Source organism: Dendrobates tinctorius, unplaced genomic scaffold (genome assembly GCF_039654945.1).
Source record: "Dendrobates tinctorius isolate UK_male_01 unplaced genomic scaffold, ASM3965494v1 ptg000107l, whole genome shotgun sequence".
Taxonomy (NCBI): Eukaryota; Metazoa; Chordata; class Amphibia; order Anura; family Dendrobatidae; genus Dendrobates; species Dendrobates tinctorius.
In genome coordinates, this window is record NW_027361775.1 from 46,739,597 (window position 1) to 46,764,433 (window position 24,837).

The window sequence follows — 24,837 nt, forward strand, 5'->3', positions numbered from 1 at the left end:
GCAGGGACATAACTACCCCCACCCTCTGTTTCTCATCCCCAGAGGAACGGGGTCTCAAGGAGAAAAAGAGCTTACTGCCCTCCTTAAATGCTCTAAATTCATTTTTGTTACCAGCAAACGTGTCAGGCAATTTAACCGGGGATTCGGGTGGGACTAAAATAACATCTCTATTCCCCACCTGCTGGAAGCCTGCGGAAAGCGCCCCCTGAACCGAGTCTGCAACCTGCCGTTGGGACTGGGCCATAGTTTGGTGTTCCAAACTTAGCTTCTGCAGCGACCGAGTCAAGCATTTCACCTGCTCAAATAAAGCGTGCATTAGGTCCATGCTGCAGAAGTGAGGAAAAAAAAAAGTTCACGGTCAGTTATAATGTCAGGAACACCGCACTGCACTTGCTCACTGAGCCAGTGCGTGTGTCCTGAGTAAGACAAACTGTGCTCAAAGATACCTGAGGAGCGGGCAGCAGCAGTGAAGATGCGTGCTTCAGACCAGCAGGACCTAAAGCACGTGACTGCTGGGGGCGTGGCCTAAACTCCAGAGAGCTAGGAGCTGCAGGAAAACTAGAATGGTAACTACGGCACAAAGTTACCAAGGGGTATAGACAGGGACGTAAACAGATCAGGCCGGGGTCAAAACACGAGATAGCGCAACAATACCAAAGGATTACACCGAACGGATAGTCAGGACGTAGCCAAGAAGTCAGAAACCAGAGAAACAGATATACAGTACAGAATCAACAGGCAAACTCACAACAGGGGGCAGAACCGGGTCAGAACCATATAAGCAAGCTAGAAGACAACGAACAGGCACAGGGGTCACCACACTTGGCCAAAGGCAAAAGTATAACTGACAGGGATTGGAGTTTCCCAAGGCTATAAGAAGCTCTCCCTGAACCAAAGAGAGGCCACAATAATTAACCCCCTGCACTTGGCTCATGACATTAACCCCTGACGTGCAGGTCAAAACCTGCGCTGGGATCATGACAGTTCTACTTTGGTTTCATCTGACCAAAGCACCTTATTCCACCTGCTAGATGTGTCCCCTTAATGGCTTTTTGCCAACTGCAAACTAGACATCTTATAGTTTGCTTTCAAAAATGGCTTTCTTCTTGCTACTCTTCATTAAAGCCCAGATCCCGACCACGATACGACCCGGTCAGGATCGCTGGTGCATCGCTAAATGGTCGCTAGTGAGCTGCCAAACAGGCAGATCTCACTAGCAATGCAGCAGCGCTCGGCGGTCGCTCTTACCTTTCAGACGCGGCGATGAAGACGTCCTCTGCCCGCGTCCATGGCTCGCTCGTCGGCAACAGCAGGAAGCCGACGACGAGAAATGGACCAGGCCGATCTCGCCCGATCAGCGATAGCCAGCGGGGGAGCCGGTCGGAGGTAAGTATCACATGTAGCAATATCGCTAGCAATATCGCTGCTGCGTCACAAAATCGGTGACGCTTTAGCGATATTGTTAGCGATATCGCTATGTATAAAGCCCCCTTTACTGCTAATAGTCCTGTGGACAGATTCTTCCTCTTGACCGGTTGATCTCTTCAGCTCTTCCAGAGTGACTATGGGCCTCTTACCTGCTTCTGTAATTAGTGTTTTACTAGTTTGGAATGTAAGTTTAGGTGGAGAGCCATGTGTTGGTAGGTTTGCAGTGGTGCAATACTACTTCCAATTAAGGATGATGAATTGAATAGCGCTCCGTTTGACTTTTAGAGCTTAGGATTTTTTTTATACCCTAACCCTGCTTTATTCCACTCCACAACTTTATCTCTCCTAAAGTTCTTAGACAAACTTCTGAGGCCTTTACAGAACAGCTATAGTTATACTGAGAATAAATTGCACATACGTGGACTCAATTTACTAATGACGTTACTTCTGGAGGCAATTGGTCACTCGGTAATTTAGTTAGGGGTGTCAGACTACAGAGGGCTGAATACAAATGCAAGTCACAATTTTCAGATTCATATTTTTTTTAAATACTTCGAAAACCATGAATTATAATGTGCCGTGGAACTTGTTGGCACTACTGTATAAAAATACAATGTTATATATCATTTTCTTTACACTTCACTTAAATTTGTTGGTGTAATGTGAAAATATGTGGAAAAGTACACGGGGTATGAATTCTTTTTCATGGCACTGTACATACCAAATATATAGGTAGGTATTTGTATTTCCTGTCAAAAGCAGCTTGATTTAACAGGATTTTATGAGTTACAAGAAAAACTCTTTAAAGGTTTAAACTGTGAAAATAAAAAAAGGATTATATACTTGGCTCATCAATATAGTTCTTTGCCCACTCTGCCGTTGCACGTCATCTTTGCTTAAAAAATATAGGTGAAGGCATAAAAGCAGCATATGGCTGTCACATCATGACGTATCTTTTGTGAGCAGCCAGGAACAGCAGGCAGACAATATTTCTTATAAACATAAGTTCTGCTATAATGAAAGTGGAATTGTGTTTTGTGTTAGAATTGTTTTATTAAAGGACTGCATGTACTTTTTTAATTGTGCGCTGCGTCTTTCTAAAGGACCTTTGTCCATCCTTTTTATCATTTGTCCCGAGCTCTTCACATTATGATCTTGGCAGGCACTGGGCGAGTACTTTTTAAATACTACCAAAAAGTCAAAGACTCCATTGGTCAGATGAAATACAACTATGCTTTCATTTAACATTTTCTATGAAGTAGCTACATTTCTTTTGAAGGGCAAGAAAAGCCAACAAACCACACTTTTCTACATTTCTGAAAAGATATTCACCTTTCATAATTAACCATGGTTCTACTATCTGATGGCAGTTGAGTAGGGAAAAAATAAGACCTGAAAAATGGAATTGATTTAAATACAACCTTCTACCAAAATGGCCCTAGGGCCCCAATAATGGTCAACCCCTTCAAGTATGCTTGTCCATTTTTAATCCTAGCAAAAGATGTTATTTAATGTATATAAAAAATAAATTGCACATATTATACAGATTTTGAGCCCTGTGCGGTATTGGCTCCTAAGTCATATTGAGTGGTCATGTTTCTCCCATTGATATAGTGACAGAAATTTGGATTGATCAGCTTGTAAGGTTTTGCACTTTCTTGCTGGGCGCTGACCTTTCAACCATTATCTGCCTTTCCGTAAATGTAATTGTGAACTCTTGACACTTTTTCCGCAAACTTCTCTGATCAATTTCCCATGAGAAGACGGCGTTCACTCTTTTCCTTGTCTGTTAAACAATTATTGACATAAACAAGGATAACGAGAAGTTACAATGAGATACATTCATGGTACTCTACTCTAGTGTATCTAGATAGATTCCGCAAGACATCCAATGTCAGGATAATTTGGAAATTGGACAGGAGATTGCTCCTTATTCACATTGGTCATATGTAAAATGACATATGCTAAAGAAGCCGTATTATTATACAGTATTGACGTGTATTGTAGAAACAAATTTACATCTTTATTAACTATACTTCTTTACAAGGTGAAATCACAAGAGACCTTTGAATATGCAGCGTATTATTATTGACATGGTCTAATACTGCACTAATAAGGATTGTTCATTTCCATTTGTATACAGTTGGGCCACCGCGATACATCACAGAGCTGGCATGTGGACTTGGAGCAACCCTGTTTCTTGTAGTGTGCTTTGTAGTTGTGTATCACGTGTACTGGCTGGAAATGGTGCTCTTCTACAGGGCTCACTTTGGCACAGATGAAACCATTGGAGGTACAATTTACTTAAACCAAAGAAAATCCTTTATCAGTAAATTGGTTACATTAAAGTGGTTGTCCTTTTTATTTTTTCAATCCACCACTGTTTTTTGTGCACAATAATAAGACAGCTGCTCGTACCCACTCCAGCACCAGCGCTGGCTCTTTAATGCTTCCCTTTGGTCTTTTTTGATGTTGCTTCATTGTTGATGTCACATCAACATCTCGTGGCCACAGCACCAATCACTGGGCTCATCGGACTGGTGCTGTCCAACTCAACATCACCATGAGCTTAGTAATTGGTTGCAGCAGTTGTATGATGTCAGTGTGATGTCACTGCTGCAACCACATGAACAGAGTCTGCAACACAGAGTTGGCGAGTTAGGAACTAAAGCTATCTTTGTCATTTTGATGTACAAAAGCCAGAGAATTTAAAAAATAAAACGGACAACCCCTTTAAAGTTCTAAGGAAAAATATCTGTGTCGCACTTGTCCAGGTGCCCAATATTTTCCATTCACTTTAGTGGGTAGAGCTTATTTTGGAATTAAGGAGACATGTTTGTTTTTATCTCTAATAACTATTTTAAAATGTATATCCTTGTAGAGCAGGTGTCTTGTAAGAATCTAATTTTTTTCCATGTTTTTTTTGTTTGTTTATACTGCATGTTTGTCTCTAATTACCTTTATCGAGATATCTTGAGATGAGTGGCACAGGACGACCAGCTTTAAAAAGAAAAGGTTTTGTAAACTACGCCCCATAAATATTAGACTGTTGTTGGCTGAATCCGCCAATATAGATGACCTACAGTCTAACGTGTATGGTGGCCTCCTGACTGTCTTCTTGCATGATGTCAGGGAAAAGAAAGATCTGATGACATGTCCAATTTTAGACTGCTAATCCTTTTGTTCTTTAAGAAATAAGCCACTGCCAGGAATGTCTGACAGCAGCTCTTTTATAGATAACACAGAACTTTTCAGCCAGCTGCGTGCTACTGTGTATGGGGAAGATGGCTATCGCCAGAACCATCTATAATTTTTAGCTAGCTCTTGTTCGGCCAACAGATATCTAAAGTATATGAGGGCTTAAAGAGGTTGTCCTCTTTCAGAAATCCTGGTTCCTGAGTGCAGATTGTTAAAAAAACAAGCAAACCTTTCTTTACTCACCATCTCTGAATACACCGCTGAGTCTCCACTGCTGCTCCTGTCATCAGTTATTACCTGCATTGCTGAATCCACGCCAACAGTGTGGCAGCCATTTGGTGAGCTCAGCAGCTCTGAATGGGTCGTTCAATCTAAACAGGCAGAGCCACTGCGTTTCATGATTGCCTGTCTCACGGTCGATGTGACGTCAATGCTGCAGTCAATAACTGATACCAGGAGCATTGGCGAAACCTCGGCATCGAACCCAGGGTTAGTGAGTTAAGTACAGGGGTCTTTTTTTATAACAAACTGCACCTAGGGTCCAGGTTTTTCTCAAAGGGGACAACCCTTTTAAGTAACACAAACAGCTCTCCTCTCACAACACTCTTCTTTACATATCTCAAAATAAGACAGGAGTCATGTCTGTACTTTTATGCCTAGCATTTTCTGTTTCTCCTAGATGGAAAGGAGTATGATGTGTATGTATCCTATGCAAGAAATGCAGAGGAAGAAGAGTTTGTTCTAGTCACACTAAGAGGGGTCTTGGAAAATGAATTTGGCTACAAACTATGTATCTTTGACAGAGACAGCTTACCAGGTGGAAGTAAGTAACTGCTTCTCTATCTTTTTTTTATTCTTTCAAGTACTTCTGTTCCAATTTCTTTATGAATTCACAAGACTTACTAGCACTCCATAAATCCAATAAACCTAGGTATCCTCCCATTAACTGACCCGTTTTACATTACACTAGTTTTTAGTCAATGTAAAGATTATTTCTGTTCTTCTGTCTTCCGAGACACAGAGAACATGTGACAGAAATAAATTAGGGTCAAGCTAAAACTTACTCCTACTGCTAAACATTTTGCTAGATGACCTCTCCTTAAATTTCACACAGCCAGACACATCTCCTATTTATAACTCTGCTGTACCGCACAGTAAGACAATTTATTCTTTGGATGTACTTGGTCTTATATTTGGTAGGAAACATATGTCCGGTTGCTGCAACCATCTGGTGTATTGAATATATGTCTAGCGGTTTAGGAAACTGTCTAGACTCTCAAGTGGTTAGACTGTGGTTAGGAAAATTGAAAAGAAATGATTAGACTTCAACAAAGTATTTTAAATTTTCATTAAGGTAAAATTAATTGTGTTCCAACTATGAAAACTTTGCTAATTAGTTACACTTTTTATTACGGTCCTGTGTTCTTGACACTTAAAATAAGGTCAAATTATAAATTAAATCTTTATACAGCAATTTTTTTTTTCAAGAACTGGAGCCCTTAGATTCCTTTCTGCACGTTGTGGATTAGAAATTCTGATGTGTAGCAAGGATCAGTATCAAATGTTCCATTACTTTAACATGTCACCTTTCTTTTCCCAGTCGTTACAGACGAAACACTGAGCTTCATTAAGAAAAGCCGACGTCTGCTTGTTGTGATTAGCCCCAGTTATGTCCACCAAGGTACACAGGCCCTCTTGGAGCTGAAGGCTGGCTTGGAGAACATGGCTTCCGAGGGCAACATCCGTCTTGTCTTAGTTAAATATAAGTCTATAAAGAATAGAGAGAAAGTGAAGGAACTAAAGCTAGCCCAATCAGTACTTAGTGTTATCAAGTGGAAAGGAGAAAAATCAAAGTATCCTGGTGGTAGATTTTGGAAACAGCTCCATGTGGCGCTGCCTGTTAAGAAAACCTCTTCAAATAAAAATAGATTCCAAATGGTTCCTCTAAATCTGGAATTTGGTACAGAGTGTGGCAAAAATGCACCTACTCAAAGTCATAAGCGGTAAATTTGAGGCTCTAAAACCAAAATGGCATCAATTTGGGTCTTTGAAATAAAAAATCAATTTCATTTGTGAATTTATAGACATACTGACTGGTATATATCATGAACTGGATTTTAAAATATGTAACATAAAACTGAAGCAGGTAACATATATATTAGTAAAGGAGGCCTAATACCATTACTGCCCAAACGTTGCAAGTGAAGCGTCAGGACGCGAATAGTGATTCTGAGTGTATAGTGATAACAGGAAGGGACTCGGGACAAGATATGAAATGAAACCAAGTGGTTCTATTTCTTAAAGTTGTATAAATACAAAGTAGATAACATCAGTAATTCAGTAAGTATAGTATATCAGTAAGACGCCTCTGATGAAATGTTCTTAACAAGCAAAATAATTGGATCCAAATACTCAGGGAATTTAGAATTAAAAATGTATGTCTTTCCAAAATGGTGTATTTATAGCAGCCCATGAGCTTGCAATCCAGACCACGATTCTGTAGTGGTTGCATATACGTATTGATTCCATCACCCTTCATATTAAAAATGACAATATTATTTTTCCAAGATAAAAATTACGCAAGCAAGTATAACGGGGAGACCAACCACCAACGCGTTTCAAACTCTCCTGTTTTTACTCATGTCTTGTTGTTTTGCTCAGCCTGGTTTCAAGACTAGTCATAATGCTCTGCTTAAAATAAAGATTTAAAGTGACAAAAGCCAAACCTATAAAGTGAACCAAACACAAGATAGATTAGCTTAAACACAAAAATTTCATTAAAGGGCGGATAAAAACTAATGCTGGAAAAACACATAATTCTGTGTAAATTGGAGTTGTTTTGCTCCCCCTGTGATTGTGAGGGTCTCCCATGGGTACTCTGCTTCCTTCCACATTCATTGTATATACTGTTGGGTCAATTAGACATTGGGCCTAATATGTGTGAGATATGGAAATGTGATTGTATGTCCCATTCGGGTGTACATGCTGTGTACTTTGACACAGTATGTTGGAGAAACATATAAAATCTAAAAAAAAAAACTTTTGGTGCCTTACTACTTATGTTTGGAGTTCTATCACCCCATTTACTCCTGTAGAGTTTAATGTGGGGAAATAACTGACAGCTCCCTATAGGCACAGTATGTATTTTAATTATGTTAGATGCCATATTTTAGCCCATTGGGTTGAGATTTAGTGCAGATGTATAGTAACTAAACTTCATGTATTCAAACAGTAATATTTTTCTTCAAAAGTTCACGTGGTACTGCTGTGTAAAGTGCATTCTCTAAAAATAGTGTTTCAGTAAGAATTGTGAGCTGAAGAGATGAGCTGTAGCTACTAAGTAGAGTAAAAAGTGAGTGAAAAGGTCACGAAGGTTTGGGATCTGTAGGAGTAAATGAGAGGCTGCCATTGATATATGTACCTATGGCTTTTCCTTCCTTTTCTATCACAATTTGCCACCTCAAGACAAGATGGATCTAGTTGTCTTTTGCTATCTGAAGTAGAAAAAAGCTTCATAAGTTAGATATTGCAATTCTCCGTCCATTTTGTAAGGACCGCGACAATTTTGCCCTGATCACAAAGTGGCCAAATAGTATTATTAATGTGTATGTAATATAGCAGTGGAGGTAATTGCTGAGCGGACATATCTTATACCATAAAAGCCAAAGACCCAAAACATGGACAGTCAAGAGATATCTGTAGGGTGTTACTGCTGTGTATATCTTATAAAATGCAGTGTATTAATTTTTTATTGATCTGTATGTAAAGATTTGGAGTTCTAAGATCACATGTTTTGAAAATCGATTTCACCCAATGATGAAGATGATTTTTATACAAGCACCAGTTATATGTACTCTCAGCAAAATAGATGTGTATTAGATGACTGTCACACATGTCATAAATGAATGAAAGTCTGTTACAGGTCATGGCTGGAATTTGATTCCATCTATCTGGCTTTAAGGACTTGTCTGATTGACATGTCTTGGACAACCAATTTAAAGAGAACCTGTCATGTGAAGAAACGCTATTAATCTGCGGATTGATTTGCAGGTTAATAGTGTTCTGTGGCCGGGCGCACTGAGTGCCCTGCTGCCGTAAGGAGATGATGTTTATTCCTCCCGTCAGCTTCAAGCTTTCATTCATAGAGGCGTGAATCCAGTCACTGCTCAGTACATAGTGAGCGGCAGCTGTAACTGCGCCCTGCCACCGACTGACAGCCGGCTCTGCAGTGCATGAGCCGGCTGTCAGTGAGTGCTGGGGGCGTGGTGTCATTCACCAATCAATATGTACTGAGCGGTCACGGAGTCTGCGACGGCCACTCCTCTGAATGGAGAAATAAAGTTCATTACCTCCCGGCAGACAGGCTTTCAGTGTGGTGGCTGCACAGCTTCAAAATGCTATTAATCTGCATATTACCCCCATATCTGCAGGTTTATAGCATTTTTTTTTATATATCGGGTTTCTTGCAAACTAAATCTTGGGCTCTGTTCACATCTGCATTGGAGATTCATATATAACCAAACAAAAGAAAGTAACACATCAAGGACTACTAATACACGTCAAAATATTATAAGGTGAAATCTTTGTAGACTCATAAATATATTGATTGTGTGAAAACATCCTCACATGTTAAAAACACTTAAAGATATATATCACAACCCAGGGAAACCAGGCAATAAAAGCTAGGTGTAAACTACACCGCTTGTACCATATTACAGGCAGCCACTGCACTTTTATATTTTAATATCTTTTTAAATGTTTTTAACAAGTTTGGATGTTTTTTCATCGCCTGTGTCAGGGTACACACAGATAGAAGAGGGTTCCTGCGCAAGAACAGTATATGAGTCTTTTGTAGTCCAATCATAATGGGCACTTTTATATGTTTGTGACAGAAGATCCTTGCTATTTTGGAGGTAGAAGTGGGCCCCCTTACCTCTTTGGCCCTTGGCACCAATGGTTTGTCCCCAAACAAACAGAATAGCTCACCACAATTGCACAGGTGCTCGACAGCCTGAGCAGGCATAAAGATAAATCCAGCTGAAGGAAAAGTCTGCACCCCCGTCCTCCAGGACAAATTCTTGTTTCTTTATTCAAAATTCACATGTATTGACAACATTAAAGCTATGTGAACAATGGATGCGTTTCGGAATAAATTCCTTAATTATACCTTAGTCGGACAGTGCTCAGCTCAAAGTGCTATCTATGTCACAAGAGAAGTATATCTTCAGAATTAGCGTTGGCCAAGTGGGATGTCTGATCCTCTCGTTTTTACCCGCAATGAATAAAGAGTTGGAAATTCTGATGAGTGCAGCTGGTATACATCTGCTTCAGTTGTAATATATAATGTGTTGCTTTCTTCTGTTTAGGTGTATTATTCTCTTGGTCACACATCAGTAGCCCTCCAAATTTATTCCGTGGTGTCCACTCTTTATGTAGTAGTTCCATCACACATTCTATCACATGCCAAGACATTTAGTGCAGCTTCGTTAAAATTCAAGTTACGATGACGGAAGCACATTGAACAGTCATGGGATCAGTCAGGCACTGCAGATATTTAAAGCTTTAAGGCTAGTTTCACACTAGCGTTTTGAGACGCAGCGCACGCTCGCTGTGAAGCTCCGCCCCCTGCCAAGTCTCCTCCAGTCAGCTCCGCGCATGCGACCTGCGTACCATATATTTAGCATTGGGTATGCAGGCCGTGCGCAGGTATGCTTTTGCCGGCGCATGCGTCCTTTTGACTGTGCGCCAGCCGTACCAAAATGCAACACGATGCGTTTGGTGCAGATCGCCGCACCGTCAAAAGGACGCATGCGCTGGCAAAAGCATACGTGCGCACGGCCTGCATACCCAATGCTAAAGATAGGGTACGCAGGTCGCATGCAGCGTCATGCGCCCATAGGCGGAGCTGACCGGAGAAGGCGCGGCAGGGGGCAGAGCTTCACAGCAAGCGTGCGCTGCTCCTCAAAACGCTAGTGTGAAACTTGCCTAAAGGAGTTGTTAGGCTATACAGTGGGGAAAAAAAGTATTTAGTCAGTCAGCAAGAGTGCAAGTTCCACCACTTAAAAAGATGAGAGGCGTCTGTAATTTACATCATAGGTAGACCTCAACTATGGGAGACAAACTGAGAAGAAAAAATCCAGAAAATCACATTGTCTGTTTTTTTTTCATTTTATTTGCATATTATGGTGGAAAATAAGTATTTGGTCAGAAACAAGCAATCAAGATTTCTGGCTCTCACAGACCTGTAACTTCTTCTTTAAGAGTCTCCTCTTTCCTCCACTCATTACCTGTAGTAATGGCACCTGTTTAAACTTGTTATCAGTATAAAAAGACACCTGTGCACACCCTCAAACAGTCTGACTCCAAACTCCACTATGGTGAAGACCAAAGAGCTGTCAAAGGACACCAGAAACAAAATTGTAGCCCTGCACCAGGCTGGGAAGACTGAATCTGCAATAGCCAACCAGCTTGGAGTGAAGAAATCAACTGTGAGAGCAATAATTAGAAAATGGAAGACATACAAGACCACTGATAATCTCCCTCGATCTGGTGCTCCACGCAAAATCCCACCTCGTGGGGTCAGATTGATCACAAGAACGTGAGCAAAAATCCCAGAACCACGCGGGGGGACCTTTTGAATGAACTGCAGAGAGCTGGGACCAATGTAACAAGGCCTACCATAAGTAACACACTACGCCACCATGGACTCAGATCCTGCAGTGCCAGACGTGTCCCACTGCTTAAGCCTGTACATGTCCGGGCCCATCTGAAGTTTGCTAGAGAGCATTTGGATGATCCAGAGGAGTTTTGGGAGAATGTCCTATGGTCTGATGAAACCAAACTGGAACTGTTTGGTAGAAACACAACTTGTCGTGTTTGGAGGAAAAAGAATACTGAGTTGCATCCATCAAACACCATACCTACTGTAAAGCATGGTGGTGGAAGCATCATGCTTTGGGGCTGTTTCTCTGCAAAAAGGCCAGGGCGACTGATCCGGGTACATGAAAGAATGAATGGGGCCATGTCTCGTGAGATTTTGAGTGCAAACCTCCTTCCATCAGCAAGGGCATTGAAGATGAAACGTAGCTGGATCTTTCAACATGACAATGATCCAAAGCACACCGCCAGTGCAACGAAGGAGTGGCTTCGTAAGAAGCATTTCAAGGTCCTGGAGTGGCCTAGCCAGTCTCCAGATCTCAACCCTATAGAAAACCTTTGGAGGGAGTTGAAAGTCCGTGTTGCCAAGCGAAAAGCCAAAAACATCACTGCTCTAGAGGAGATCTGCATGGAGGAATGGGCCAACATACCAACAACAGTGTGTGGCAACCTTGTGAAGACTTACAGAAAACGTTTGACCTCTGTCATTGCCAACAAAGGATATATCACAAAGTATTGAGATGAAATTTTGTTTCTGACCAAATACTTATTTTCCACCATAATATGCAAATAAAATGAAAACAAAACAGACAATGTGATTTTCTGGATTTTTTCTTCTCAGTTTGTCTCCCATAGTTGAGGTCTACCTATGATGTAAATTACAGACGCCTCTCATCTTTTTAAGTGGTGGAACTTGCACTATTGCTGACTGACTAAATACTTTTTTTCCCCACTGTAGTATTTAATGACCAATCTACAGGATAGGTCAACAGTAGCAAAAATTGAGGATCCAACACCTGATGTTCCCACCAATCAGCTGATTTTTGCTCTGTTGGTGGCCGGATGTGAACTCTTTGAACAGAGCTGCAATTAGTATCTCCATTCAAAGTGTAGTGGCACTGCCAGTTACTGCAGTACTACACCTTCTTTAAAATAATATAATGGGAGCGATTTTGCCGTGGCTGCTACATTTTGGAGCTGTGCTCAACAGTTCTCACATTTGGCCACTGCCAGAGTATAAAACAACTGATCAGTGGCGGGGACTGGGTGTCAGACTCCCACTTATCAGCTAGTGATGACTTATTCTATAGATAAATCATCATATTACTATGCTTGGACAACACATTTAAAGAGAGAGAAAGATGAATGTGTTTCATATGTTTACAGTTATGTTTAATGGTTTGTATTATTAATTATCAAAGTGCAAAAATTATTTTTTATTTAGGTGCTCATTTATACAGTATTGGCCCCAATTTATCATTGCCTTTTGCGTCTATTTTTTGTTGTTGAGTTTTGTGTTCTGCACCCGTTTTTTTTTTTTTACCCAATTCATTATTCTATTTTCTTTTACTCTATTTTATTTGTGATCACCTGTTTTTTTTTTTTTTTTACGCTATGTGGGCAGTTTTGAGTTATTCCAGTTTTTTTTGCCTGATTCATCAATTGCAACGTTTTAAAAAGTCGCCAATTTTGCTGTAACTTCACTTAAGTTCCTCACTGGTGTACTTTTAAGTACGTCAGCATTTTGGCTGATAATTTGCAAATTTTCGAAACATTCGTCTTTTTGTCCTGTTCAGGAGAGAGAAAAAAAAACATATTTTACTTTCCCCCAAATTCATGAAAGGTGCGTGCCATTTTGAAGAATTTGTCCCAAAAAGCAATGATTATTACTAGAAGACAAAAAAGAAAAAATGACTTAAAAAAAAAAACATAAATGATGAATTGGGGCCTGTGTGTTTTGAAACAATACATATATCCCTTTCTTCATTATAACAGAACTAAAAAAAAGGTAACGCCTCATCATTAAACAGTATTGTTCATACAAATCTGCTAAGTATTGCGTAAGTATGGCACTGATAAAAAGAATTTGTCATCATGTAAAAAGCTCCCCTGAATTACTGTAAGGTATGAGCAGATTAAAAGAAACACATTTAGGCTATGTTCACACATTGCGGTTTTTACGCGGTTTTTACGCGGTTTTCTTCTTCAGCAAAACCTGCTCTCTTGGCAGTAAAGAAACTGCTTATATAAAGCAGGTTTTGCTGTTTTTTTTTTCACCATTTTTATTGTCTCTTGTGCATGCTTATAAATTTTAGTGTCCCCAAAAAGCATGATGCAATTTCCTCATGTTTTTGCACCAAAAAGCAGCCAAACCTGATACCTGCATTTTTTGCAGCTTTTTTGCACGTAACCATTGCTTTCTATGGGTGAAAAAAAATGCATAAAGAAGTGACATGCTGCCGTTTTAAAAAAAAAAAAACAGCAGTTCTCCAAATCAGTTAGGAAAAAACCAATGTGTGTGCATGAGATTTCTGAACTCTCACAGCTTTTGCTGGTACTGTAAAACACAGCACAAACTTAGCATTAAAAATGCAACGTGTGACCATAGCCTAAATATTTGTATTTCTTATCTGTCTTCTATCCTTCTCTCAATAAGCCCATAAACATTTTGTAGAATGTGTGTTTTCATGGTGCAAATTTCTCTTATGGATGCCAGTGTACTGTACTTTTAAGAGCTACTGGGTCCACACATTTGACTAGCAGCTACTCTTCCTCACTCCTCCATTCACAGGAACACTTGACTGAGCACCTGAGAGTACATGTGGCTTATCTCCTGTAGGAACAAAGGATCAGTCACTTTGAAGTCCAGTGTTCCACATACTTTTCCTCCAACATCTGCCATGTGGGGAGAGTCGGGGTGAGCCCATACATATGAGAGAGTAGGTCCATCCAGTAGGTTCTGCCAACAATAGGCATCTTAATTGTAGTAATGTTTAGGTGGTGTACTCATCCCATTACTTTTTTGGCAGCCATAATTCCGACATTTGCATGCTTCAGGCCTTATAGTGTCTCAGTACATAAATGTTCCTTACATATTCTGCATAATACTTTCTTGAACTAGCAGTTTCCCTATTGTTTTCTGCATCATTGTTACGTTACTGTTATCCATCATCATTTTTATTTTGTCATTTTTTTCTGTCAGTGCCTTTTGTTGTACAGTGTATTGTGATAATAAATGCATTTTTTATATGTTTTGGATTTTGTTTGTGCTTTATTTTATTTAATCATCATCACATTACTTATCATTACTGTTTCCATGGAGCTTTTGAAGGGAATATGTCTCCAGAAAATGACTTTTTGTTTAAAACGGGGTTTTTGTCTTTACATTTTGCCAATATTCCACTTTTGTTAAAGCTATCAAACATTAGCTACTTACATTTTTAGCTTTTCACCACGGTTGATATGACAAAGTCTCAACTTGAAATTATTTTTATTGTTCCTGAAAAGTGCAGTTGATTTATGTGGTAAAATAGTTGTCACCTACAGTGGATATTAAAAAAAAGTCTACACACCCCTGTTAATATGCCAGTTTTTTTTTTTTGTCATGGAACAAATTTTTACCAGGAAGAATCATTTTAGAACTTTTTCACCTAAATTGTTAACAAATCCATTAAGAAAGAAACTGAAATAATTTTATGGGGGAAATGAAAAAATGTGGTTTTAATTATAGGAAGAGGTGCAGCAATATATTGGGGGTTTTTACCAAATTTCTGCTGAAATATGATTTTGCCATGATTCACACAGAAAAAGTGCACCAATGAATTGCTATAACACTTTCTCTATGAGCTTGTACACGTGACCGATTCTCTCGTACAAATGCAATCCGTGTTTTTCACAGATAACACTCATACCTAGGATATTCTATGGGGCTGTGCACATGTCCAATTGTTTTTCCTTGGACCTAGTGGCCTGTGGAAAAAATCTGGCACATATCTGATTTTCATGCACGTGTCGGATGAAAGTGGGCAGTGCAAGGCTTTTTGTTTTCCTCCACGTCCAATGACCAAAAAAAAGCACAACATGCCTTCAAATGAATGGGTAACTTGTTAGAAACAGATTTGTAGTATTTCTGGAATGGATTTTGATGTGGAGTTCATGCCAAAAATGTATCAAAAAACTGTTTTGGAATATACCCTAAATCAATGACAGTTATAATAAAGCCAGTCAAAAAGTGCTATGATGTAAATTTGCCCAGATTGATATACTCATACGGCTTGTGCTACACGGCGACTTTGGCTGCCATAGCCATCAAACAGCTGACGTTTGCTTGATGCCTCTGTTACATTTTGGCGCTTTAGAAGTGACTTGCTTGTTACTTCCAAAGTTCTATTGTAGCCCTAGCCTAAAACTCACTAATGCCACCAAAAGAAGTATGACAATGGAGAAAGGTCTGAGTGCAATTATTTGCTTGACTTGAAAACAGCTGTTAAAGGGGGTTTTCCCAGAAACAAAAGTTCATTTTATTCACTAGATCTTGGAATAAAAATAAGCTCCACAGCTGGATGTGATTAAAACAAATATTCCTGTGCTGAGATAATCTTATAAATGAGCCCCTGCTGTGTACTGTGTAATGGCTGTGTCTGACTGGGCAGGGACATGGTCTGATCATACTACAGCTCCTTGGCAGGGGAGGAAGCAACAGAGTATACAGACAGGACAGCCAGGAATCACAGCTGATTCTGTGAGGTAAAACATTGTTTAAAAATAGGCAGTGAAATATTTTACCTTACAATAAGAATCAGCTGCGATCCCATGCTGTGCTATCTGTATGCTCTCTTTTGCTTCTCCCCTGCCCAGGAGCTGTGGTATGATCAGAGCATGTCTCTGTATGGTCAGACACAGCCATTACACTGTACACAGCAGAGGCACATTTATAAGATAATCTCAGCACAGGAACATATTATTTAATCCCTTCCTATTATAGATCTTATTTTCAGTACAAGATCTAGTGAATAAAATGAACTTTTGTTCATGGGAATACCCCTTTAATGCATTGGTTCTTATGTAACCTGGCAGAGCTTGAACAGATGTGCTAACAAGATTATTATCATAACTTATAGTTGTGATCGCCATCAAAGGTATTTCAATGAAACACTGACGTGTACGGAACTAATGGTTATCCTTATTAAGTGTTTAATACATTTAATGAATTTAGATCTCTATGCATAACAATGCTTTTACATTTTTTTCTGTTGAACAATGTTAAAAAAAAGTCTCATTAAAATCAATTTAGTGATGAACAGGAAATATCATACGATTATCATTTTCATTCTATCCTTATTTATGTATCATTTTTGCCCCAAATAACTAGTAGTATGAGGACAAAACGGAGAGAACAATAATAATCCTTCTTACAAGCAGAATAATCCTAGAGAATATTTTTCAAAGAGCATGTGTAAGAAGAGGTGATGTTTGACCTTGGAAAGAAGGAGGATGGCTTCTTCCAAGCCTGTGCTGCTGTCAATTTAATAACCAGAAAAATTATATCAATTTTTATTTGGGGGGGGGGTCACAGGGCAGCCCAGTACTTTTCTTGTTGATGAGTACGTCCAGGGATAAGTCTCAAGGCTGTAGCATATTACTGTGTGGTTGAGTAAGTAGACATGTGGCTATGTTGTGTGCAGACAATCTGACCAGATATGAGGCATATCACCTGGATCAAATATTAGAACCTGTTCCAAATTTAATAGTGTTGATTACATATCCATGTAAGAACCAGAGAATACATGCCTATAGATCTATAGCTCTGGCAAAAATTAAGAGACTACTTCCAAATGTTTAGTTTGTCTGATTTTTCTCTTTATAGGTATATTTTTGAGTAAAATGTAAATTGTTCTTTTAGTCTACAAACTTCTGACAACATGTCTCCGAATTTCCAAGCAATACATTTTGTTTTGTTTTTTCTGAAAAGGAGAAATGGTCAAAAAAAAAAAACCCAGTGCTTTCAGACCTCAAATAATGCAAAGAAAACAAGTTCGTAATCATTTAGTAACAAGGATACTAATGTTTTACTGTAACTCAGGAAGAGTTCTGAAATCAATATTTTGTGGAATAAGCATGATTTTTAATCACAGCTTCCATGCGTTTTGGCATGCTGTCCACCAGTCTTTCATACTGCTTCTGACGCAATAATTTAAGCAGTTCTTCTTTGTTTGATGGCTTGTAACTATCCTTCATCCTCTTGATTACATTCCAGAGGTTTTCAATGTGGTTCCGGTCTGGAGAATGGGCTGCCCATGACAGGGTTTTGATTTGATGGTCTATTAATTTTTGCCAGAGCTGTATACGGTATACCGGTACTTGTTTTCTAACATACTTATATAATGCATTTATTCTTTCCACAAAACTATAACATTTTGGATTTTCAGACTACTCTGCGAAACTTAGCAGCAAGATTTTTTTTTCATGCAAGTCTAATCATAAAGAATCAATTTCAGTTTAAGAAGACTGTCAGGAGAATACATTATCTTATGTGCCACAATGAATTTAAATCAAGATTGGAGATTAGAGTACAATGAAGCAGAATTAACTCCAGAAAACCCAAACCAAACCACTCCCATTGGGCAGACGTTATTGAATATGCATATACACATCAATATTCTGTGAAAGGGAAACAATTAGGCAGTAAGAGGCAATGAATAAGATTAATGATGTCCCTGCCTTACACTTTATTACTGCTACACCATAAAATTATATATTACATAATGGGCTTCTATACCTTCAGACTCAGTTAACTGCCTTATGTTCACCCAAAGGAAATCCTTCTTTTATAGATCTTTTATAGACTCTTGGCCATAGCGACGTTTACCAGCGTGTCCACAACATGTCACCATGACAGTTTTCAAGTAGTGGTTCATGCAATCCAATTTCCTTGTGTCTGGCACTGAGCGATCTGTCACCAATAAAATGCATAGGATTTGCAGAGAAGTTTCTAAATAAGTCTTAATATATCCCCGGAATATTCATGAGATGCAATATCGCATTCCACTACCTTCCGTCAGCTAACAGCGTTGTCTTGATACCGTTTACTAAATTAAATTCCAGTTTTCTCTGCACATTGTATTTTTTTCTTGCTTTTGTTTATAATGTTTGGGTTTAAATGTTGTTTTTTTTGTACATAATAATAATAATCTTTATTTTTTTTAATTTTTTTTTTTTTAATTTTTATATAGCGCTAACATATTCCGCAGCGCTTTACAGTTTTTGCACACATTATCATCACTGTCCCCGATGAGGCTCACAATCTAAATTCCCTATCAGTATGTCTTTAGATTGTGGGACATGTGGGTACATGTACAACAGTAAATTCTGTGATATATTGTAAAGGTACTGTCACACTTAGCGATGCACCAGCGATCCCGACCAGCGATATGACGCGGTCAGGATCGCTGGTACATCGCTAAGTGGTCGCTAGTGAGCTGCCACACAGGCAGATCTCACCAGAGACATAGCAGGGGTCGGGGGGGTCGTTACTTACCTGTCAGACGCGGCGATCCTGACGTCCTCCCGCCCGCGTCCACGCGTCGCTCGTCATCACAGCAGGAAGCTGACGACGAGAAACAGTCCAGGACGTTCTCGCGCGATCAGCGATAACCAGCGGGGGAGCCGGTCGGAGGTAAGTATCAGACATAGCGATATCGCTAGCAATATCGCTATAACGTCACAAAAACCAGTGACGTTATAGCGATATTGCTAGCGATATCGCTTAGTGTGACAGGCCCTTTAGTTTGCCTGCCTATTACTCTCATCTTTATAAATGTATTCTTAGTTTAAGACCAGTCCTTTTTGTGATAAAAGTAATAGCTAATTTGTAGGGAATGCAGCCATTCCTCTTATGAATATGAAACGTAAAGCTGCAGGATTAATGTATTATCGTATAATGTATGGATGCACATGCACACATGCCTAATATGTACTTATATACACTTGATGGAAAATTTATCTATTTAAAAATGTAAAATCTATTGGAGTGCTTTGCTGTTGTACGAGGAAACCTTATTAATTTTTAATATATCTTTATATAAACTTTCATTATTTGTAATGCGTTAAAAGCAGCAGTGGTCAATCTGATAGGCTATGGGGGCCTCAAATGCAGACCCTAACTCTGACAGGATAACATAGCCCATTTAGCCAGGGTCGGTGCTCTTGGCAAGCCGTATAACAGAAAGCCGATGTGTGATCAGTTTCCTGGAGAAGACCGCTGCACCTTATGTTTTTGCTGCCTTCTAAAATTGCATATTGGGCACAATTATGTTCATCCTTTGAATAGTATAGTTTATAGGGTAACAGCATTTCTCTCTCTTTCTATGTGTGTACATATAAATCTATATATATATATATATATATATATATAATGTCACAGAAGGGAGCATGTTCTCGCAAATTACATACATGTATGGTGCAGAGATGGCATAGGTTGAGGAACTAAGCCTGCGTCATTGGCAGCACTGGGCAACAATAACATAAAGATGAGACCTTGCTACAACCAGGGCTTTGGAGTCGATAAGCCAAACCTCGAGCTTCCCAATTTCCTAGACTCCAACTCAACAGCACTGGAGGAGGAGCTTCATTCTGAGCATGTGCATAAGGTGCACCACAGATTCATCTCCACTAAAAGCCGAGATCCTTATATCAGCAACAGAACAGACATAGGACATTTCATAACTTTCCCAAATTCTTATGAAAACATTTACAGCACATCCTGCACTGTACTACTGTACCTAATTTATTATGTATTTTAGGAGTTGGTCCATTTTATACCGACTCCAACGCTGACTCCACCAACAACACATGAAACCAGAGATACTCCAGTATCAGCCATTTATACCCTTTGATGCTACTGTCAGTAGTGGCATTTAAAAGGTTAGACAGACGGACTGTCACCATCCCCCCAACTTGTACTTTCTATATGATTTCGAATGTCACGCCAGTCAGGGACTTAGTGAGGCCCCAAGGTCTGCCATCTATGCGAGATAGGGATTTATAGAATTCCCACCAGCATTATGCTGACCAGTATAATATATTTCAAAAGAACTGCATTGTATCATGTGAGTGGGGCAGTGATGGCACGGTCTAGTCCCCTTGCATGGCATAAAAATATAGTTTAAAAATTAAGCAGTTGATATCACTTCAAACATAGCAATTCATATAATAAAACTGATGTATTATTATTTCTCTCACACAAAGTAAAATCTGTAAAAATAAAAAAAATTACCTGAAATAGTAAAAATAAATATTACAACCAATCCAACAATATACATGTTCACATACAGCTATTTTGACAGAATAATTGCCTTGTCACGGCACTTTGAATATGGCAAGATTTTTTTGTTATTTAAAAGGGGCTTTTTATAGCACAAATGTAATAAACCAAAAACTATTGGGAGTGCATCATTTAGCGATTTGTCAGTCCCACAGACTCTGAATGTGCATGTGACCACTGTTCCATTCAAGGGGAGACAAAAGACAACGTTTTCGTGATCTGTGAGGGTCACAAATGTACTACATTTATAATATGTACACAGAATAGGTGATAAATATGCTAGGTGTCAAAATCCGTTAAAGGGAACCTGTTACTTTGAAAATGCAGTCTAATCTGCAGGCACCATGTTGTAGAGCAGGGGGAGCTGAGCAGATTAATATATAGTTTCTGAGAAAAGATTCAGTATAACCTGTGCTTTCATCATTTAATCCTTTTCTCTTTCTGCGTTTTTTGTCTGGTGGGCGGTCCCATCAGTGATTGTCAGCTGCTTTGTAAAAGAATGCATAGAAAGAAAGCTGTCAGTCACTGATCGGACCGCCCACTGGACACAAAACCTCAGAAAGACCAGCAGTTTACAACATGGAAACAGGTTATGCTGAATGTTTTCTCACAAACTATATATCAATCTTCTCAACTACCCCTGCTCTATAACATGGTGACTGCATTTTCATAATGACAGGTTCCCTTTAACCCCTTACATCGGACGGCATAGTACGTCCGATGTCAATATCCCCCACTTTGGTGTGGGCTCCGGTGGGGAGCCCACCTCAAAGTCGGGACATGTCAGCACATGTCAAAGTCGGGACATGTGCCAGCAATAGCCGCGGGCGGAATCGCGATCTGCCCGTGGCTATTAATTAGATAAATGCCGCTGTCCAACTCTGACAGCGGCATTTAACAAGCGCTTCAGGCTATCCAGCTGGAAATGTGCTCACTGGTGACCCAGATTGCTATGAGAGCCACCAGGTGGTCGGCGCTCATAGCAAGTCTGTAATGTAATTCTGCTACATAGAGGCGATCTGAGCATAGCCTCTATGTAGCAGAGCTGATCGGGCTATGGCAGCTTCTAGCCTCCCATGGAGACTATTGAAGCGTGCCAAAAGTTAAATAAAAATAGCTTTAAAAATATTTTTTTAAACAATATAAACGTTTAAATCACCCCCCTTTTGCCCCATTCAAAATAAAACAATAAAAAAAAACACATTTGTTATTGCCGCGTTCAGAATCACCCGATGTATCAATATAAAAAGGATTAACCTGATCGCTAAACAGCGTTGCGGGAAAAAAATCTAAACTCTAGAATTGTTCTTTTGGTCGCCATTAAAATGCAATAATGGGCAATCAAAAGAACGTATCTGCACCAAAATGGTATCATTAAAAACGTCAGCTCGGTGCACAAAAAAAAAGCCCTCACCCATCCCGAGATCATCAAAAATGGAGACGCTTCGGGTTTTGGAAAATAGCACAATTTTTTTAAGCAAAGTCTGGAATTTTTTTTCGCCACTTAGATAAAAAAGAACCTAGACATGTTTGGTGTCTTTGATCTCGTAGTGACCTGGAAAAAACAAAAAGCAAGGGTGGGATTGCACGTTTTTTGCAATTTCACCGCACTTGGAATATTTTCCCAGTTTTCTAGTACACGACATGGTAAAACCAATGGTGTTGTTCAAAAGTACAAGTCGTCCTTCAAAAAATAAGCCCTTACATGGCCATATTGACAGAAAAATAAAAATGTTATGGCTCTGGGAAGAACGGGAGTGAAAAACGAAAACGCAAAACCGAAAAAAGCTCCGGTCGTGAAGGGGTTAAGGAATGGAATGGAAGACAACTGAAAGGACTTCATTACTCACAATATTAAGACATAAACTGTAAGATAATATGTATACATATACCTATGTTTTCAATACAATGATTCCGAATGGTTTTTGGAAAGGTCACCTCTGCTTTTGATTTGAGCAGTTGGATAAACAGAGGACTTGACCCTTCATACTGTGATGCCCTTTGCTTTGTTGCAGCATAGCTTCAGAATGAACATTTTGTGCTTCAGTTTTATTACTGTTCCAGAGATAGACATAATGCAGTGGAAAATATTTGTTGATTTACTGAATGAATCATTCCAGTGCTGGAGAAATTCATGAAATAACAGCCTAGCTATTGAGTTTCATTTGTTTCTGATCGTCCCAGGCATTGTCTGCATCTTGTGTAGATAAAGATTATTTCCATTCAGTGAAAAGTAATACATTTTTATATTTCACAATTTTCTTGATATTTGTTTGCTATTTGAGAAATTTCTTTAAAAGAAGAATATCTGTATACTCACAGGCGTATCATTTTCCATCACGACTGCTGGCATGCTTCATAGTGTTTAATGGTCATTATAACTTAAAATGAATAAAAAGCTTTCTAAGTTACTGCTTTAGTGGGCCATGCCAGGGCAAATGTGAGATAACCATCGTGGACCCCAAACCGACTCTTCTACTGATATATTGCAGCAAACGCTTATGATGGAAGCGGCACAAACATCTTGGAGACAAGTTGAAACATAAGCTATATTGAAAATTTGCACAACGGATCAAGCTTTGGGGTTACATAGCAACATGAGTCACGTGACATTGAATTCATAGTGTCTCATTGTGACATTGATCTAAAGATTTCTATGATGTCGCGTTGTGACCTGGCGTGACTGTGATGCAGAGTCACATATGTTACCAAATGTGTGTACGGGTAACTTAGCCGTGAACACTTTTTTTTTTCAGCACAATCACATCTCTTAACATATCGTATTGTGTAGAAGTTTTAAACAGTTGTGGAAAAAATGTTATAAAGTCAGAATGTGATAAAAGAACAGAAAAAATCGATATCAAATCAATATTTGGTGTGACCACCCTTTGCCTTCAAAGCAATGTCAATTCTTCGAGATACACTTGCACATAGTTTTTGGAGGAACTCTGCAGGGTGGTTCCAAACATCTTGGAGAAATATTCATTATCTTCTGTTGGGGTAGGGTTACACAAATCTCTCTGTCTCTTAATAACGTAATCCCAGATAGACTCAGTGATGTTGGAATCCGGCTCTATGAGGGCTATATCATTGCTTTCATGACTCCTTTTTCTACTTTACTTTTCAGGAAGTTCTTAATGACATTGGTTGTATGTTTGGGGTTGATGTCCTGATGCAAAATGCATTTTGGAAACACCATTTGCTGACATGCAGTACTAAGCTTGCAAGGAACCTCCACCAAGCTTTACTCTTGCCTGCAGACACTCCTTATATTCAAGCTCACCAGTGTTCCGGCCAACAAGCTACTTTCTGTTACAGCCAAATGTTTTGCGTGAGTCCAGAGCACGTATTGCCATGCACAGCTGAATTATGTGCACTTGCTTCCATGTTGAAGTTATTGCTTGTTGGCAACAATTCTTCTAGAAAAAACACTTCTGGTAAGACTTCTCTGAACAGTAGATGGGTGTATCTGGGTTTCACTGATACCTGCCTGTTCTGAGCTGATGGCACTGCTGGACAAATTCCGATTTCAAAAGGAAGTACGGTGTGTCTTTGATCTGTTGCACTGTTTCCTTGGTTGATGTCTTCGGTCCCCAACATTGCTAATTCTTGGTGTCCTCAATTCTGAGAAATAAAGATGGATACTTCTCCATCGTGCAATACTATCAGGGAAGCATCTGATTGTCTCCAAATTTATTCTGCAGCAGGACAACAAACTCAAAACATTCAGCCAATATAAATATGAACAATCTTCAGTGTAAAGAAGAGCAAGGAGTCCTACAAATAATAATATGGTCCCCATAAAGCCCTTATCATAAAGTCTGTTTGGGATTATCTACAAGTACCTACATGTATCTAGAAAAAATGATTTTTTAATGTTGTTTTGAATGCAAAAGGTGGTCACACCAAACATTAATTTGATTTAGATTTCTCTTTTCGTTCATTTTGCATTTTGTTACCGTAATTGATAAAAATAAACTTAACATTTCTGTTCTTGAAAGCATAAAACTGTTGCACTGTTGTTGCTTTCTTTGAAGAATACATGGTCCATCTATAGGTATCAAACATTTTACAGCAAATTGACAAGTCTGTGATATAGGTGGTTGAAGTAACATACTAACATATTTCGATCTTATTTACTATGCTATGAACGGCTCTGGCTTTTTCTCTTTTCTAACACTTTCTCTTGTAAATCCTCTTCCATTTCATCTCCCCTGCCATGCTCCCTTTTA

At 39.3% G+C, this 24,837-nt stretch overlaps 1 protein-coding gene across 3 annotated transcripts in view; it reads left to right on the plus strand.

Annotated features, from left to right (window-relative positions):
• IL1RAP (interleukin 1 receptor accessory protein) overlaps nucleotides 1-24,837 on the plus strand; it is a 340,076-nt gene that overhangs the window by 313,908 nt on the left and 1,331 nt on the right. For 2 of the 3 annotated variants that reach the window (XM_073589429.1, XM_073589428.1), the window contains exons 9-10: nucleotides 3,572-3,721; nucleotides 5,306-5,449. In XM_073589429.1, the coding sequence (XP_073445530.1) occupies nucleotides 3,572-3,721; nucleotides 5,306-5,449 (294 nt within the window). Of the gene's footprint in view, nucleotides 1-3,571; nucleotides 3,722-5,305; nucleotides 5,450-6,226; nucleotides 8,436-24,837 lie in introns of those variants that run through there. The other variant, XM_073589430.1, reaches the window with a different exon arrangement.